This window comes from Eulemur rufifrons, chromosome 7 (assembly GCF_041146395.1).
Source record: "Eulemur rufifrons isolate Redbay chromosome 7, OSU_ERuf_1, whole genome shotgun sequence".
NCBI classification, from domain to species: domain Eukaryota; kingdom Metazoa; phylum Chordata; class Mammalia; order Primates; family Lemuridae; genus Eulemur; species Eulemur rufifrons.
This window is the reverse complement of record NC_090989.1, coordinates 139,669,851-139,690,036: the sequence shown is the minus strand read 5'-3', so window position 1 is coordinate 139,690,036 and position 20,186 is coordinate 139,669,851. Positions and strand designations below refer to the sequence as shown.

Here is a 20,186-nt window from a genome sequence, read left to right as displayed (position 1 = left end):
AGGCTCCTGGCTCCTTCTACTTTCCCAGTTCCTTCACCAAGAACACTCATGACAGAAAAATGCAAGTATCAGTGTCTAGCCGCACTGACATTTTCCAGTAATACCTGGTGATCTTATAGGGATTTGTGACTTGGGAAATCTTAAAACATGAAGCTATTTAGTAATGAATAGGAAATAAGTTAAAATAAGTATTTTTTCCTCCAAAACGCCCAAGTTTTATTAATGAAACAAGAATATTTCTTAAAACATCAGGCCTATAAAATCTAAGGGATGGGGTGAAAAATGGAATGAACTGGGTAGTAAAAACATCTTTGCTGGTTTCTGTGGAAATTTTTGATAAAATACATCAAACATAGCGTTGGTGCGGCCAGGCTCGTCACGAGAAAGGTCTGGTCGTTTAGAGACAGCTATGGCTCATTGGGAGACTAAGTCACGAAGCTACTTCACGTGAAAAGAAAACCTTTAATTGGCCCTCCTGAAGCTTCTGTCTACTTCCAACTCACTGATCCAACAGAGCCCTCGCCCGCCGCTTCCTCGGGAGCCAGCATGAAGAGGGCTAGAGAATGAAGGGTCAGGGTTGGGGGGCCCCACCTGTGCTGCTCCTCTTCCTCAGTAACAGACCTAGAGCTTACTTTGGTTGCTGGCTCTCATTGCTGTTGACACAGAAGGGAAAAAGATGAAAAATTCTCTAAAAATGATCAGGAAGCTGACATGAACTTGTGCAGGTTTTAGACAAATTCACGCTACTTCTGTGTCTTAGATCACCTTCTGGTGAGCTTATGAGCTCTAACAGACCAACACAGTAGCTTCCAAGTTGATTACTCTCCCCTACAGACGCAGGTAGCGTGGAGGAGGAACCAGGTCTTGTCAATTAATATCCTGACCAGCCAGGCATCCTCACGAGGTGCTGATTTCTGTCCGCATTTATGAAAGCTTCTCACCCGCTCCCCGCCACACAGGCTCTGCAAACTGAGTTTCATCACCTCCCAGACAGCAATCATCCCAGACTTCCTGCTGTGTGCGCAGTGACAGCGGAAGGGGGCAATTCCTGGCACTCTCAGCATCTCACACCACATGACATCGCATGAGAAGGAAAGGGAGAGGCAGCATGGAAGGAGCCTGGGAAGGTGCGGAGGGGTCAGGTGGGACCTGGTTCTGTAGCTCTGCTCCAGAAGGGGCAAGCTGCTGAGTCACGAGGGAACACCCGGACCTTTCAGGATGGACGATATGCAGAGACTAAGGGCTGGGACCATTAGAACACCCAGGGCTGGCCCACCCAGGCCCAGACACCCCTCCCAGTGTAGCAGCCAGACTAAGGAAGCTACTGGGAGACACGAGGGGCACATTGACATCCACGGGGCTTCCAGTTCTCACTCTGCCCCTTTGCTGTGTGACCTTGGGCCAATCACTTGACCTCTCTGGGCCATCTTTGAGATAATGAGTCTTTTTTTTTTTTTTTTTTTTTTTGAGACAGAGTCTCACTTTGTTGCCCAGGCTAGAGTGAGTGCCATGGCATCATGCCTAGCTCACAGCAACCTCAAACTCCTGGGCTCAAGCGATCCTACTGCCTCAGCCTCCCCAGTAGCTGGGACTACAGGCACGCGCCACCATGCCTGGCTAATTTTTTCTATATATATTTTAGTTGTCCATATAATTTCTTTCTATTTTTAGTAGAGACGGGGTCTCGCTCTTGCTCAGGCTGGTCTCGAACTCCTGACCTTGAGCGATCCACCCGCCTCGGCCTCCCACAGTGCTAGGATTACAGGCGTGAGCCACCTCGCCCGGCCCCATCTTTGATTAAATATAAAGGTCCTCCTGGTGGTGACATTCCTCCAGGGAAGGTGGTGAAATTGTGGCCTGCCGTGAGGCTGCAGATAGTACCGGGGCAATGTGCAGAGGGACTGACCACAGAGGCCCTGAGGTGAGCTCTTGGGTGACTGGCCAAATGGTTTTGTTGAAGTTGTGCTTAGGATTGGGACTGTTGGCCAAGAGGCCAGATTCCTGAAATTGCTCTCTGATGCCTCCTGGACCGTGTCCCGATGTCCTCCCACCCCACTGCAACACGACCCATTCTGAAACAGTTACATGACAAGCCAGCCCCAGGAAATGTCTCCAGACTGAATGGGAGAAAACATGGACTTCCGTGAACAAGGGGCTCCTGTAAACAGAGGAGCGAGCCAGCCCAGGCTTGTCTCACACACACTGCCTCATCTTAAGTCTTGAGGACTCTGAGAAGCGCGTACTTGCCCTCCCATTTCCTGGCTGGCCCAACCGAGGTCAGTGGGCTGCCGAGAACGCCCCACAGGTGAGAGGTGGAGTCAGGAGCTCCGTGTGCCCTGCTGTTTCCACAGTGTGCAAAACGTGCCCTCCCTCCTCCCTGGTGGGAGACCTTGCTGACCTTCTGCAATCAGATGTCAAAGCGAGTGCCTCCCCGGCCTGCATAAGGCTTGGGAGGTAAAAAGGGTGGAAAGATTTGCCAGGAGAAATACTAAAAATAGCAACAGCTAACCTTATTGAACTTCATATATGAACTTGTTTAAACCTCACAACATTCCCCCAAGGCAGGTGCTGTTATCACACACAATGGGAGACAGGGGAACCGAGGCACAGAGTGCGTAGCTTGCCCAGGGAGATCACACCACACCGTGCTGCTCTCGGGCCCGTGAGTGAAAGGCACAGAGAAGCTGCCACAGAGTCCAGATAAGAACCTTCTAACAGGAAGAGCTGATCCCACCCAACTGAGAAGATTTAGCATGAGCTTCTCTGTAGCTGGAAGCATCCAAGCAGGGCTGTGTGGACAGGCCCTGAGCTCCAAACCAGCGCTTTTGTGTTGCTGTACTCAGAAAAGACAGACAAGGAACCAGGGCAAGCACATGAGGGTGCCTGGGGGACCCAGCCACCCTCTCAGCCCCTCTGTGACCTCTTCACCGCAGCGCACAGGGGTCTGGACCACTTCAAAGCTTCCACCAGACAGCTGACCTCCCCACAAGGGGGAGCAGGGGCCCTACTTCAGGAGGACTCTGTGCCGCAACCCAGTGTAATCAATCGCCTTATGATGGATCTTGAAATCCTCACTCTCCCCCCTCTACCACTTATCACTGTCAAAAGAAAAATAAACACACGGAGCCAGTCAGAGCATGTTTGAATAGCATCCGAGCAGATGTCCTCTGAGATCACTCAGCTGTGAAAGTTATCATCATCCACTGTGCATTTAAATCTGCTTTAAACTATGCTGAAGCTAAAAATACCATAATTTTCAGAAGACAGACATGCTTAAGCCCTTCCCCATTTCCTGGGTTATGGCAACACTCAGAGGCAATCATCTGCTCTGAAGTGCAATCTTTGAAATTCTGAATCGGGGCGGGTTAGAGGGGGCTCGATTCCTCTTCCAATCCCACCCTCCCATAAAAAGCACGTAAACCAGGAGAACCAGCCCATGCTACCTGTAGGTTATACAAACACTCTCGCCACCTAGGAAGAACTGCCCCACTGAAACCAAAGTCAGCATTCACTATTTTCTCCAAGTCAAGCCATCCATCTGACTCTTCCTGAGGCCAGCTCCTAAGAGGAGACTGTCTACAGAGTCTGGGCTTACTAAAGACAAGGTACTTACCACATACTGTTTGCAGGCTGGTCCCCGTATCGACAGCTTGGCTGGGATGTCAAGTGCTGAGGTCAAGCCCACACTTGGCCCCCCAAGCTGGGCACCCTGATGTGAAGCTGCCTTAGCTAGAGCAACACTGACCAATGAAGTTTCTGCAATGACGTAAATGTTTTATATCTGCTCTATGTGATACAGCAGCCACTAGCCACACGTGGCCACTGAGCCTTGAAATGTGGCTACTGTGACTCAAAACAGAAGTTTTAATTTTTAAGAATTTTAATTAATTTGAATGTAAATATAAATAGCACATATTGCTAGTGGCTGTCTTGCTCTCACTCACACAAAGGTCCTGCTGGTTCTAGTGGTGGCCCTGACTAGAGCCGAGACATGAGGTTGTGCATCACAGCATGGTTTATCACAACCAAAGTCCTGGAGCAAGCCCACATGCCCAGCAATTGTTATAGAACCAAAGAACAGCCCCACGAAGGAACACCATGAATCTGTGGCACAGGCTGCGGGTTTATCCCCAACCTAATTTTTTTTTTTTTTTTTTTCAGGATAATGGAGTGTCTTATTTTCAGGCAAATATATGGCTATCTAGGAAAAAATCCCCAAAACCATTTTCCTGCCTCCCTTGCAGCTAGGTATGGTCACACCTAGTGTGTCTATTGGGATGAAGCCAAAGTATTACATTGAAACTTTCCAGAACCTCAGAACCTTCCTTAAAAGATAGTTGCCATGTGCTCTTTTGTCCTTTTTTTTTTTTCTTTCTTTCTTTCTTTTTTTAACCTTGCTGCCTGGAAGGTAGATGTGACGTTGGTGCTCTGGTCACCATCACAGAACATGAAGACAAGGGCCATACCTTTTACTATGGTTTGAATGTTTGTCCCCTCCAAAACTCATGTTAATTTTGGTTGCTGTGGCAGTGTTAGGAGGTGGGGCCTACTGGGAGGTGTTAATGCTGTTAAGAAAAGGACTTTCTTTCGGCTCTTTGGCTCTTTTGTCACCCGAGGAGCAGCGTTCCTTCCTCTGAAGGATGCAGCGTTCAAGGCACTATCTTGCAAGAGACCAGGTTCTCACCAGACACCAAACCTGCTAGCACCTCTTATTAGCCTTCCCAGCCTCCAGAACTGTATGAGTCAATGAATTTCTGTTCCTTATAAATTACCCAGTCTCAGGTATTCTGTTATAGCAGCATAAGACAGACTAAGACACCCTAGTGAGTGGGAAAGAGCCGAGGTTCCCTAACAATTCTGTGGAATAGGGTTATATGTATTCTGGATTTTTACTTATACCTTGTTTAGCCACGACAAATTGAGTATTCCTAATTCAAAAATCTGAAATGCTCCAAAATCTGAAACTTCTTGAGCGCTGACATGACACTCAAAGGAGATACTCATTGGAGCACTTCAGATTTTCGATTTTCAGATTAGGGACATTGAAACAGTAAGTATATTACAAATATTCCAAAATCTGAAAAAATCTGAAATCCAAAACACTTCTGGTCTCAAGCATTTCAGATATAGATACTCAACCTATATCATTTTGGGTCTCTGTTAATGAAACAATCCAGATAAAGCATCTATTAAAATGATAACATTGGGCTATACACTTATGATTTTTGTACTTTTACCTTTTAAAACTTAAATTAAAACAAAAACACAGCCCCAGTGAAAGAAGCCAGACACAAAAGAGTACAAATGTACAATTCCACTTGTAATAATTCTAGAAAATGCAAACTGTAGGATACAAAAGCAGACCAGTGGCTAGAGGCTGGGTGCACAAAGGGACATGTGGAGTTGCTTGGGGATGATAGAAATGTTCTGCATCGTGGTGGCAGTTTTCATGAGTACAAGTACACAACTGTCAAATCCCACTGTATTATATACTTTAAATAGATGCAATTTAATTATATGAAGTACACTTAAAGTTGACTTTTTAAAAAGAATACCTCCTTACTGATTCAGAGATTGATACAGCTGAGAGTTTGTGAAGGACATGCTGAAGGTAGTAAGAGGCACTGGCACAAAACAATTATGCATAATTCCTTCAAATTTTCTTTTTATTTTATCTTTGTAGGGAGCTGTTTTCATACTTTTTTCCCCTAGTAAGTCAAATGCCCATGTTTTTGAGTACAAAAAGATAATGTACATTTTTTTTGGTAGTATGAGAAGATTACTACAGGTTGTTAATGTGAAAAAAGTAAAACACATTAAACTACTCAAACAGTAAGATCTAGTTTTTGTTTTAAAAAGGGGACATACACGTATTTACACATGCTAAAAAGATGGGAAAGATACACAACAAACATTAACAGCAGTTTTTTTCATGATGTAAGATTGTCAGTGATTTTCACTTTCTTCTTTACATCTTTCTGTTGTGTGAAATACAATGAATATGACTACTTTAATAATCGGGAAAAAAACCAACTATTGTTTGTGTAATGGCAGAAACATATGGCCGTCCATCTCTGCCTTGGCAGGCTCTGATGAGGGAGGGCTTTGTTTTATTCACAGTGCCTGGATGCAAACTGGAAAGGGCAGGTTGTACATGGTAACCAAAGGACACTGGACTGTGAGTTTCAAAACCCATGTTCACACTCCGACTGTGCCAATATTTGCTACCCTCAAGTCATTCGCTCTCTGGATCTGAATCTCCTTATCTGCATGATACAGCAGATACAATGATTGGATTCAATAACGGCCAACGTGCCTGTTTCTCAGATTTCAAAAATCCCAGCTCTGATGCAAGCCGGCAGGAATCATGGTAACTGATCTGGTTTCAAAGGATATGGGGGACATGGAGGGGGGATGATAAAGGGCCCTCAACCCTCCTTTGCCTCCATCCCCCACGAATCACGTTCCCTCACGGTAGCAGGCACAGATCTACTTGCAGGTGTCCTGCTAGCAAAAATGAAAAGCCATTCTAAGTTCGGACATGAGACCAGCATGGGCTTCCGTTAGCAGAAGCTTTTCCAGGGCCCTCAATCTACAATCACTGTTCTGCCCCAGCACCCTTTGTTCTGGACAGGATTTCACAGCTTCTCCATCAACGACCAAAAACATCCAGTCACTTAAAAACAGCTTTGGAGCAGCTCAGACCAGCGCTGAGCAATTAGGCATTCATGATGCCCCCTCCTGTCGAGTGGTCATTAGTTTAATGAAGGACTATTAAAAACACATAAAAATCTCAACCAACAAAAATACACAAAGCAGCCAAAGCCAGCATCTTAAATGTACTAGCAGGGCCTGCACATAATGGGAAGCGTGCCCCACAAGGCCGTTAGAAATATGCACGTGCTGCCTGGGAGCTCATGCCTTTAATTGGCTTTAATTTTGTAAATGTTCATTGCATATCGTGACCACACATATACACATAATTTTAATTCTAGAAAGTGGTTTTAAATTCTTACTAGAAAAAAAGATGTGCAATTTATGAGAAAGAGTAGGAAGGCATTCTTTGGATTTGGTATCCCCAGCATTCTTTCAATCTTTGCGATCCTCACCTGACAAAGGCTGGTGAATGCCAGCTTGCCTAACTTCCTCCCCAGGTGCTCAATTCCTGAAAAGTGACTCAAGAGTGATTCAAAGGGCTACTCAAATTGAGAACTCTTCATTCCCCCCACCTCTTTTTTTCTGTAGATGGCAGTAAAGCTGCTCTGATTCGGAGGGAGGAAGGACCAGGTAGCTGCTGCAGCCCAGCTCCCTGCCTGCTGCTCCCACGGTCAGGAGAGAGAGAGGGATGGTGACCCAGGCTTTACAAAGCAGGAGCCAACAAGTCAGAAGCACAAGTGCAGAAACTCTTCCCTTTACTTTGCAAACCACTGGCCAATAACGGCTGCTTCTTTAATCAGATCTTTTCCCTCTAGAGGGCAAAGATAAAACTATTCTAAGAAAAACCTCTGTCAGCAACAGACTATTTTTTCCTTTGACAAGAACAACCAGCCAAACTAGTAGAGCAGCATAATTCAGGGGGAACAAGTTCCTCTTCCTGCCCAGGACAATGCACAGGAGAAATACATGAATGATTAGAATCGTTCGCTCCTGGGTAAAACCCTACAATTAAGGACTCTCCATGCTTTCCAAATATCAATGCTGCCAACTTTCCAAATATCAAAACATCACAATTTTCCCATATTTACAAGTAAAGCAAACCAAGAGTAAGAAGGGAGCTGAACCACCCAGGAAGGTCGGCAGCAAAACAGGAAGTTACAAACAAGGCTCTCAATTCACTATTCTTTGCTGAAGTAAGTGCATAGAACACAGAGCCCATTCTTCAGGATTAGATTCAATAATGCTAACATTTGCCTTGCTTGATTAACTCCTCTCCTTGAGTAGAAATAACAAGGCTGACTTTACCTTAAGAGCACCACAAAGTTCAACAGTGTCTGCATCATCAACCACAGTAATTCGAAAATTTGGAGTCTGGAGAAGTTCTTTGAAAAGAAGGCCATTCTCCATTACTTTGCTGCCTAGTGAAAGGTTAGAAAAAAAGGAAATTAATTTAACACTTTAAAATAACTTTTTCTTATCATAAATGTCACATGTCCATTATAGAAAATTTAGAAAATACATAGGAGCAAAAATAGAAAATAAAAATATCCACAATCCAACTGGAAATGATCATTTACAATTTGACATACATGTTTAACTTATTGAAAGTGAATATAAACAGTTTTTCTTAAAATTGGGAATGTAATATATATGTGGTTTCATAATCTGCTTTCTCTAAATTCCAGAAGATGGAAATGCAGTGAGTCCTTGTTTTTGTTACTGCTATATTCCCCTTCCTTGCGACAGTGCCTGGGATAATGATATTCAGTAGTTTTTACACATTTATTTTATTTTTGCTTGTTTTAGTGACCTTTGATTAAAAAACAAAAACAGGCTGGGCGTGGTGGCTCATGCCTGTAATCCTAGCACTCTGGGAGGTCAAGGCTGGTGGATCATTTGAGCTCAGGGGTTCAAGACCAGCCTGAGCAAGAGTGAGACCCCCGTCTCTACTAAAAACAGAAAGAAATTATATGGACAACTAAAAATATGTACTGAAAAAATTAGCCAGGTATGGTGGCACATGCCTGTAGTCCCAGCTACTAGGGAGGCTGAGGCAGGAGGGTCGCTTGAGCCCAGGAGTCTTGAGGTTGCTGTGAGCTAGGCTGATGTCATGGCACTCTAGCCCCAGGAACAGAGTGAGACTCTGTCTCAAAAAAAAAAAAAAAAAAAGAGAGTGATACATGATGTTTCTGAATAGTGGTCATTTAAAAAAAAAATTGTCTGTGAAAACAGTCTTTCAGTCGTAAGGAGCGCTAGGAGACCCCCACATAACGACGATGGAGTCAGCTGGCATTTGATTTGCTTAGGATTATGATTTCCTCCGCTTACATACAGGTACACGGAGGCCCAAAAAGGTTTACCAACTTGCCGGGGTCTCACAGCTAGCAGGAGGCAGAGCCCAAATTCTAACCCACATGCTGCTCTGGCCTGCAGGGCCCATGCTCTGTATGCTATGCCTCCTCTCGGGGGTGGGAGGAGGGAAGGTAAACAAATAAGAAAACATCACAATTAGAGCTATACACCTCCTATGCAGAAAAAGCATGATTGTCAACAATGAAAATTACACCCAGAAGTGATACAATGTCAAACTAGCCCAGGGGACGGTAGAGTCAGGGGCGGGGTATAAATGAAGTAAGACTGGCCAGGAGTTAATCAGTTCTAAAGATGTGTGATGGGTGCATGGGGTTTGTGATAACTGTTCTATCTACTTTTTAAAGAAATGCTCCATAATAAAACACTTAAAATATCTGCACTCAGTATTTAGAAACACATTTTCTACTCTACAGGCATCACTGTTAACTGTCATTTAGGGGAGTTCTCCTTTTCCAAATACTGGAACTGTGTCAGCTTGAGCAAACTGTCCCCTTCCTTTTTTAAACCAGCCCGTCCAGGTGATTCTGTGCAACACTGTTTCGTCATCTGGGTTGGGTAAACTAGCCCCCGGCCCCTGCATCATGCCACGTCGTCTGTGCCTCGCCTCTGTACCTCCCCACATGCCCCCTGTTCAGTGCCCCGACAGGAGGCGCGCTCGTGTGCATCACAGGCAAGCCCCCCTCAAGCCTCCTTCATCCAGCTGTCTGCAGCTGGAAACCTGAGTTGCTGCTGTGAGCAACCCGGGGAATGTGCCGGGGCAGGTGCACTCGCTGTCGCTATTAATACAAGGCAGGGTCTATGGGTTCCTCTGTGGTTGCAAATAATACACAGCGTCCGTCAGAGAGGTGGGCTGGACTTACAGCAGTCTCACATTTTCTCAAATGTACCTTTTAAAAATTATTATTTTATATCATGGATAAGAAAGCGCTAACTTTATTGTTACTACCAGTCATAAAGTGTTGTGGCAGGGACCCTATCATCCGCACAGAACAGGTAATGCCCAAAAACCGTGTGGGAGGGCGGCCCCAAACTCAATATGAACCACAAGACAGGAAAATCCCCTTTCTTTTGTGGGGGCCAAGGCCTTTGGCCCTGGGAGGTTCACAGAAAATCACTGACATGAAGCAGACTGATTTATAGGAGAAAAGGCACACAAATTTATTTAACATGTATACACAGGAGCCTTCCGAATGAAGACCCAAAGATACAGGGAAAATTGTCCATTTTTGTGCTTAGGCTCCACAAAGTATGGGCAGCCATGCAGAAATGACTGGACCAAAAGGGTGTGGTCTAGTGCTAACAGACTGAGTGGGGACACCCAGCAAGCCTGTCTGTCCGGAGGCTTCTTGGCCTCTCTGAGCAGCATTCCTTCCTCCTGGGGGTAGGGCAGGACCCCCTCTGGAATGGGGGTCTTATGACCTACAGTCAAACAAGGTAGGTCAGGTAATTTCTTTATGGCCAGTTTTACACAGAACATTTTTATGTTTTATGGCTGGCTTTAAGGAAAAGGGGTTCTGGTTTTTACGACCTATCTTGGGGAAGAGGATTGTAGTTTCTATGGCTACCCTGGGGGGAGAATGGAATAGAGACAGGAGGACAGGAGGTCAGAGAAAAACTTTTGCCTCTGAGGGCTGCTTCCAAGGCCTTCATTTTGGGGTACTGTGTTCTGAGCCCCAATATCCTGTCACACCAAGTTTTAGAGGCAACCAACTTACTTAATAAAACTCCTTCAAAACCCTTTTTTCAGTCTGTGATTTCATATTTGTGTGCTTAGAAGCTCCACAAGAAGCTTATGTATCCTAGACATTTAGCACCATGCCTGGTACATAATAATAGGCTTTGAAAAATATTTGTGGAATGACAATCTCACTCTGTGATGTGCCCCAAGAATGAAGGGAACTTTCACCACAAGGGGGCGCCGTAGTTCACATGACAGTATTTTTAAGACATTTGTAACTATGCCATTTTTCCTTCTTCCTCCAAAGAAGACTCAAGTGGGCCAAGATTCTGAAATCTACCATAATTAAAAATGAGCTGGTCCCTAATGTCATTAAGGAAGAAGATCTGGATACCTACACCACAATGATCAAATACAGAAAATTTAATGTTGGCACAATATTATTATCTAATATATATATAATCCATAGTCAAATCTCACTGTCACCTCTACATTGCCTGATACCAAGTCTCCCTCCCCCACCCAGGATCCCACACTGCATGTAGCGGTTACCTCTCTTTGGTCACCTTTAATGTGGGACATTCCTCAGCCTTTCATGTCTTTCATGACATTGACGGTTTTAAGACTATGAGCCAGTTGTTTTGTAACATGTCCCTTACTTTGAGCTTGCCTGAAATTTCCTCATGATTAAATTCAGGTTATATAAAACAATTTTTAAAACATGACCTTCATGTTCTATCTCACTTCCAATGTTTCACTTAAATTAGGGTCCACCGCAGTTAACCCACAGAATAGGCACAGACGTATTTTTTTTTTTTTTTTTTTGAGACAGAGTCTCACTCTGTTGCCCGGGCTAGAGTGAGTGCCGTGGCATCAGCCTAGCTCACAGCAACCTCAAACTCCTGGGCTTAAGCAATCCTTCTGCCTCAGCCTCCCGAGTAGCTGGGACTACCGGCATGCGCCACCATGCCCGGCTAATTTTTTCTATATACTTTTAGTTGTCCAGCTAATTTCTTTCTATTTTTAGTAGAGACGGGATCTCGCTCTTGCTCAGGCTGGTCTTGAACTCCTGAGCTCGAGTGATCCTCCCATATCGGCCTCCCAGAGGGCTAGGATTACAGGTGTGCACCACCGTGCCCGGCCAGCACAAAAGTATTGAGTAAACAGAAACCAGAGGGAAAGAAGAGTCACTTGTGTGCGTTTGCCTGCCTTTACAAACCAGGAAAGCCCAATGCACCTAACGGCAAACTTTCTTACGACAGGGAGGCTAGGAAAAATCCTAGCCAAAGTCTGCAGGTAAATACAAAGTTTAAATCATAGACTAGAGATTAAGTCTCAGCCTTACAGAATGATCCAGTAACCATTCATTTCCAGCCAACTGGAAAAATTATTGGCAAATAGGATTGAGTTGGAACAACTATTTAATAATCTTTTGAAAAATAGAAGTAATTATATAACAGTTTCACAGGCTATGTTAAAATTACAGATGGGTAAAAGAACTAACTGTAAAAGAATAATATACACACATACATATACGTATGTACTAGTACACATATACATTTTTTTTCTAGAAGGATATTTGGAAGCTGCTAACAATGATTCTCTCTGGGAAGAGGGCATTGGGTGGAAATTACCACCTTAGTTCTAATTTTCTACCTTCTCATAGTGTTTGAATTTTTTAACTTGTGTCTGTATCACTTTTGTGAGTGTCAACCTGGGCAGGTGGGATTGTAGGCCATTCTTGTTTTCTTCTTTATATTATTTGTGATTCCTCTTCTCTCCAGAAAATACTAGTTCTCAAAAAGAAAAAAAAAAAAAGAAGTTTCAAGTGTCTGAATATATGGAATTGTCAATGTAATACTACGCAGCCATGAAGACGTACAGTATGTTAACAGACTTTGAAAGTTGTTTGTTACATAAGCGAATAAAGCAATTATAAAATAATTTATGACTTACTACAAACATAAATTCATAGTTTATATAAATAGAAAAAAGGATATATAACAAAATAATGAAAATTAAAATGGCTTTCTTTAGATTATCTCCATTTTTCATAATAATGATGTAAACTACTTATGTAATTAAAAAAAATTAAAGGGAAAAATGCAAAAAAACTAAAAATGTCCTACCTATGGGCAAGTATAAGAATCTGGAGTTGGCTGGCATGGTGGCTAACTCCTCTAATCCTAGCACTCTGGGAGGCCAAGGCAGGAGGATTTCTTGAGCTCAGGAGTTCGAGACCAGTCTGAGCAAGAGCAAGACCCCATTTCTACCAAAAATTGAAAAAATTAGCTGGGTGTGGTGGCATGAACATGCAGTCCCACCTGCTAAGGAGGCTAAGGCAGGAGGATCCCTTGAGCCCAGGAATTTGAGGTTGTAGTGAGCTATGATGATGCCACTGTACTCTACCAAGGGCAACAGAGCAAGACTCTGTCTCCAAAAACAAAACAAACAAAAAAGAATCTGGAGTTGCATTTTCCTGTACACCCCATCTCACTGAAGAGAGCTTCAGAGCTTCCTTTTACAAAGCTGCCAAGGAGTAATGATTTACATTGCTTGTGTATGTGACAGGGATAGAAGTAAGTTCTGCAGTGGTAGATAAAACTGAAACTTTTGCAAAGCATCTGAAAATACAGTAGTATACTCTTCCAACAGTGCATACTTTCATACGGTACATGGGCATTTGTGAGTTCATGAAGCACCTTTTAAAGGAAATGAAAATTTTCACAACATAAATGTGAGAATAGTATCTCTAATCCACAATGTGTAAGAGTAGGAAAAGCTAATTATTTCAGGAAACAGAAGACCCAAATTTGTGCCTGGGATCTGTATTAGTGTGTGACCTTGGGGCAGGTAATTTATTCTCTGAGTCGTGCTTATTTACCTGAAAATGGGGTCATTCCCACCAATTCTTAGTTCTCATTGGAATCAATGAGGATCCAGATACTAGCAACTGTGAGAGGAGAAAAGCCGGGTTTCTAAGGCCAGGGGACCTCCACAATGGATGTAGCCACCTGCTTCTTGGTGCAAGCAACCTTGTACTTGTATTTAACCTTGATAATTAATTACTGGATCCTGGTGAGTCAGAACAGTCTCCTTGGCTTTAATTCATTCTGAAGGGTGTTGAAACACTTCAGTTCCACAGAATGGCCTACTTACATAAAACCCCCACCCCACTGAATTACCACCTTAGGAAAGTTATGGGGCAGGGGAGAGCCACTACAGAAAACACCAGAAATGGAAAAGGTACATGTTATAACACCAAATGCCCAGACTCCTGGGCCCCTCCCCAGGCAGCCCTTACCGATGGTGGTCTCACAGAACTTCTCTGCGGCTACCTCATTGGCAATGTTGGCTCCCATCAGCACACTGATGTCAATGCCCATCTTCTCTCGGATGATGTCGGAAATGAGCTTCAGGCCCTCAGGGCCCTCATCTATACCCTGCATGGATGTCAAGAAGTTAGGGGAAAACAAACCACCAAATCAAAGAGGCACGAGATAGCTGCTTTACAAATAATCTAGACTCAGATACCCAATGGCATATGCAACTTGAAAACTATCTCCTACTTACAAGAGCAAATACATCTACTGCATATGTACTGTTTAAAGAATAACAAATGAAAAGAATAATATGAACATGTACCCACGACCCAGGTTAAGAAACAGAACATGACTGACACTACTGAAGTCCCCTGTGTGTCTCCCCTCAAGTTCATCTTTCCTCCTTCCATCCCTTACCCCAGGGGGAACCACTACACTGAATGCTCTACGCATCACTCCCTTGCTTTTCTTGATCGTTTTACCACAAATAATGGTCCCTAGACAATGTTATGTCATTATGCCTGTTTTTGAAGGTCTATAAATGAAATTGTACCATTCATCTGTGATGTGCTGTCTTATACTATATTATTATTTTAGAGATTCACCCATGTGACTGCACAAATGTTCTAGTTCATTCCTGTTCACTGCTGCACAGTATTCTAAAATGAATAGTTCACAATTCATTTATTCATTCTATTGCTGATGGACATGTAGGTTGCTCCAGTTTGCTTCCATAAACGTTCATCTGTAGACACTCTGGAACAGAGTCTCTCTAGGGAATTCTTAGTCTTTTTTATGGCATGGACCCTACCCCTGGCAGTCTGGTGACGTTTATGAACTCATTCTCAGAATTTCATACACATAACACAATATACCTAAGATTGCCTAGGAAACCAATTATTAATATATTGGAATATAGTTATCAAAATGTTAAAAAATATTTGTGATAAAGTGTTATGCACACTGATTTATTAATGAAGTTATTAGCAGAAAAATGTCATGGCAGGTCTAATAATTACCATAATTTCCAAGTCTGAGGAGCATACATGATACCTGGAGATATCGGAAACTGTTGTAAAGGGAAATGAAAAGTCCTGTGATTTCTATTGACAACAGGGTCACAGGTCCTGCCAATGCTGCTGCTGTTGGAACTCTGGCTGTGGCCCACATTCATAAATGAAGGAAACGCTCATTTCAGTTAGAGGTTAGAATGAATTTAAAAAGCAAGGTTTTCCCCCCACATTTAAGTGCATGAACCTCCTGAATTCTATCTACAGACCTTTGGGGTTGGCCTTCTGGTTAAAACCCCCCGCTTTAGGGTATATACCCAGGAGTGGGAACTAATGGTGACTAATTTCCAGCTAACGCAAACCACTGGGGATTCCCAGACGGCAGGCGGAGCCCCCTGCGAGGACGGGACGGTGCCGGCAGCGTGGCTTACGGCCCGTCCTCACTTCGCTGCCGCTGCTGCTGCCGACCCGCTGCAATGAAAGCAGCCTGCTCCTGAATTTGAGCTAAATGAGGCTTGTGGGATGTGTGTTTTTTTAATTACCTTCCGGACATCTTTAAAAACACAATAAAAAAAACTGCCATACCCTCCCCTTCAGCTCCACACGTCAAGCAGATGAAAGCGAGAGGAAATGGAACTCTCCGGGGGCCAGTGTCGCTTCTCCCCTGCCCCGCCCGCCCAGTCCGCCCGCGCTCAGTCACCTTGATGAGGGTGATTCCCAGCGCTTCCTTGGGCACTCTCCCAGTGATCTCGTCACAGATCCTGTGAATGAACTGGTGGGGAATGACAAACACCAGCAGGTCTGCATCCTGCACGGCCTCGTTGAGATTCGCGATGGCAACCTGCAACCACGAGGCAGAGGAAACGTTACTCCCGTAGCAAAACCTGCCTTTCCAGAGGGTTTCCTGCACTGACCGTTTATCAGACGCCGGAGCACTGTGCAGACAGACAAGAACAGCAAGGGCGGTGCCGGCTTTGCCTTCCTTATTCTTTATGGGCGTCTGAAGCCAGGAGGGCCCTGCCTCTGTCACCAGCCGGGCAAGTGACTTACCCTCTCCATCCCTCAGTTTCCTTGTCTGTAAAAGGCAGTCAGGACAACAATGGGTGGGTTGCTGCTCTCCCACCACCCCACCCCTGCCAAACCATTTTCTGCTCTTCTCTGCCCCACTCTGCTCCCCAGGAGGCTGCTTTCTGGGGACTGTTCCCCTAGGCTCCCTTGGTCTCTGGCTTCCAGCTGGCTTCAGCCAATGGGGGGCACTATCAGGAGATCAAAGGGTGAGAGGAGAGATATCTGAGAAGGTCAGGGTACTCATCAGCCTGCCCCGGGTGGCAGTGGTCCCGTCCCAGCTTCAGTCTGCAGTTACACCTGCCAGGCAGCCCCTCTCCCGGGTCTCTAGGCCCTCTTCAGGCTGGCTTGGGAACATGTTCTTTCCCCTTACCCTGTCAGGGGTGGCAATAGCTTCCTGCTGTTGCTAATTTCTGAGCGCTTCACCAACCCCTGTGGGCTCCCCTGCCCCTGCCCCTGCGGCACCTTTGTAAATGGCCCATCCTAAACTCCCCTTTGAGAGCGCTGCTGTGAGGAATAAATGCTACAGAACAGTGTCTAGCAGCTGGTATGCACTCGGTACACGTCAGCATCATGAGGATTTCTTTCCCTAAGGACAAAGACGGGTTTAACATGGGCAGAGGCGAGGGCATGCAGCGAGGACACCAGGGCACATGGTCTCTAGCAGAGACTTTCTGTTGCCAGACACTCGTCCAGTGTCTGTTCTCCCTTCTTTCTCAGCACCAGAACCCCCAGTTTTGGGCCAGGCTCCTGAATGGCAGGAAAGAAGGCTACCTTCCAGCCTCCCTTGCAGCTAGGTATACCATGCAACTAAGTTGTGACCCACGCAGGGTAAATGCAAGTGCTGCCTGTGACTTCCGGGAAATGTCCTGGAAGATCTCTCTTCTTCCCCTTGCCAGAGGGAATGTGAAGAGATGGCTGGAGTTCAGACAGTCATCTTGGACCATGAAAAAGAGAATACATGCTGAGATGGCAGAACAGTAGGATAAAAGGCATCCCTGACACCATGACGCTGCTGTACTAACCATCAATGTTGTTTGCATACGAGAAAAATGCACATTTACTTTGCTTATATCACTATAATTTGAGGTTTTTAGTCCTAGGCACCTAAACCTAACTATAATGGATATAGTTCCCATGAAGCATTCCTGGCTCTCAAAATGAAGAGCCTTGAGGAAGATTCTCCTCTGAGGAAACTCTGTCTCTCATAGGAACATTGTCTGGAACACGCAAGCCTCTGAGGAAACTTGGTTTGGGGGTTGTAACGGGGACCACCAACTCCTAACCAAAATTCCTTCTCCCCCTTCGCCATGATCACAGAACTGTAAGCTGGTCACTGGTCACCCAGCAGCCCTCGCACTTACACACGGCCATGGACAACGCGCTCATGAGTGGAACGTGGGGGAGCAGTGTGCACCACTATGGCCAGAGCCCTTAGAACAGTGGCTGCCTTCTCCGCACCCTCTCACACGGGGAAACGCAGCATGGGACCAAGAATGACGGTGTGAAGCCACGCTGCCAGACCACTGTTATGTGAGAGGAAAATAAATCTTGTGTTCTTTAAGTAACATTATTACTATGTCTTTTGCTACATCTTAGCCTATTACCTTGACTAAAACATACGCTAAGAGTTACTCCCACATGCAAGAATTCCCCCAAGGAAACCTATCTAAAGTTATTTCACTCCTGTATCCCTTCAGTAGGTGTGGAGGACTTCTATAAATTATTGCCCAGCTTCTCTCCCTTTCTTTCTTGCAAAAGTGCCCCGAAATTTCCTTTCAAAAGCTATCATTTCCCCATTTTAACCACACACTTTGAGTGGAATTAGCCCAGATTCCAGGAATAGTTCCTAACGGTTCAAGCCAATGGGCACATCAAACAATCAGAGCCGAGGAGAAACCAGCAGTTGTCTGCTGGAGCCTCTAGGGAACAGATGCTTCCTTGCTTTTCAGCAGTAGCTATAGGTCTTTCCTTGAACAGTGTGGGATGCTGGTGTGAAGTCTGGAAGTGCTGCAACCATTTTACACATGTGAGGGGAGAACCTATGCCAAGGGGCTCCCATGTGGATAAAGCCAACTTTGTGGACTACAGAGTAGAGAGAGAGAGGAAAAAGGACTCTGTTAACATCATTTAAACTGCTGGTTCAGGCTGCACTTGAAACCAGCCCTACCTGGATTTTTAGTTACGTGAGCCAAAACATTATCTTAGCTTAAGCTGGTTTGAGTGGCAACATAAAGAGCCATCCCCCATACAGCAGATCACAGCCCAAAGCTCAGCACTTCTCCCTCTTTACTCACACAACCAAAGGCCAGATACGCCTATTTTTCCTCTAGAGGGGCTTCTCCAGGTAATCTAGGCTGGGTAGTCACAGGTGATCAGGATTTATTACCAAAAATCCACCTGCTGTATTAGCCCTCTCACACCTGGAGATTCTGCCCCCTTCAACATAGCAGTTTGAGTCTATTCCGTTAACTTCCTGATGTCAACCCACAATTGCCCTGCCTGTCCTTTATTGGCAAAGCCCATGTGTCTTCCTGTGGTCCCAGCCAGCCCTCCACAGCCTTCACAAGAACTCTGATCCCTCACATTCCTTCTTGCATTGCTAGCCTTGCACAGGCGGAGATTTATGCTCCTGACTCCCTCGCTCAAATGGAGCCTGGCAGCCTGACTTTTAATTAAAACCTTTGTATAATACCTCTCTGGACCTACTTACTGTTTCTCCTCTTCCCCACCCACCTCTAACACACACATGCCCCTCCCTTTCCTCCTTTTCAGGGCATTTTCAACATGGTGAAACAGAAAAAATACCAGAACTAAAGAGAAAAGATACAGGGGTTTGAAGGTCTGAATTCCACATCTGCAACTGACCAGCTGTGTAACCTCTGGCAAGTGACGGAGCTGCCTTGAGCTCAGTCAGTCCATATATAGAGAGGGGATAAAAATTACCTATCCTACTGAGCTACTTCACAGAGTATTTTCAAATTAAGTAATATAAATGACAGTGTTTTGAAACTACAAGGACTTTAACAAATAAAAGAGATTATTCACCAGAAAAATCTGCCTCCTATAAATCCTTAACTTTTAAGAAATCAGCCCATCCCCATGACCCATGCTAGAAAACATTCTCAAGGAAGCTGCCAGTTGGTCAGGATCTCTTCCTGTCTCTTACATTTCCTTCTTAAATAAATCAACGAAGAACCTGCAGGTGGTAGGGAATATGGCTGATTTCTAGGACAACATGATCAGGGGCTTATCCTCCTTGGTGGAATACTTAGGGTTTAACCTGTAGAAGCCATGTGTAATAACACAATACAAGCTGCATTTGTGTGCATATTGTATGCCCACTGTCCATTCATAGACCATTATGCCTCCTACATAGTATGAAAATGAGTTCTCTTCAGCTAATGAAGTAATTTGAATCTCATTTTTCAGAATAAAACCTTTTGCTAAGCCTCTACCCTAGCTTCTACTCTGAAAATAATCAAGATGCTGCTTTGGAAATGTTGACTGATTTTGTGAGCCTCCTGCCAAAAATCGTTCTGATGGCGTCCATCATTAAAGTTCCCGAAATATGCTGGGAAGGACAACTCAGAGCAGGGCTCGCTTTCTGATGGCGAGCAGGACAAATATATCAGAAATAAGGCATCGGCGCTGTTTTGCTGAATGCCCAGCCTTTCAGGAGTCCAGTGCTCTGGGTCCAAGTTAATAAAAATCTAATAATAAATAAGAATCATTGAAAAGAAAGCAAGTCAAGTCTGTGTGGACAAGCCTGAAGGTTCTTTTGTATCCCTTAGATTAGTTCCCACTGTACACTGTGAGTACTCAAAAAGCTTTTACACATTATCAACATCTTATCTGCAGTCATCAGAATGGGCAAGAAAAGACCTCACTCCCATTATTGCAGACTTACCTCTTGACCCTACAAAGATGCTATTTAATGGCCTTTAAAGCCAACTGAAATTAAAATGCTTTCTCCATTCATTTATAACTATAAATAGGCTCACTGGATCAAATTTGGGGCAGAAAAAGTATAAGTAGGAAAATAAGAACTGCTCATAATCTTAGTACTAGAAATAATCA

The 20,186-nt window shown here is 44.6% G+C and overlaps 1 protein-coding gene across 1 annotated transcript in view; it reads right to left on the bottom strand.

Moving 5' to 3' along the window:
• GPD1L (glycerol-3-phosphate dehydrogenase 1 like) overlaps positions 1 to 20,186 on the bottom strand; it is a 51,587-nt gene that overhangs the window by 7,452 nt on the left and 23,949 nt on the right. Inside the window, exons 3-5 of the mRNA XM_069473351.1 lie at positions 15,742 to 15,882; positions 14,013 to 14,151; positions 7,963 to 8,075 (exon numbers count right to left, since the gene is read on the bottom strand). Coding sequence (XP_069329452.1) covers positions 7,963 to 8,075; positions 14,013 to 14,151; positions 15,742 to 15,882 — 393 coding nt within the window. The remainder of the gene's footprint in view (positions 1 to 7,962; positions 8,076 to 14,012; positions 14,152 to 15,741; positions 15,883 to 20,186) is intronic.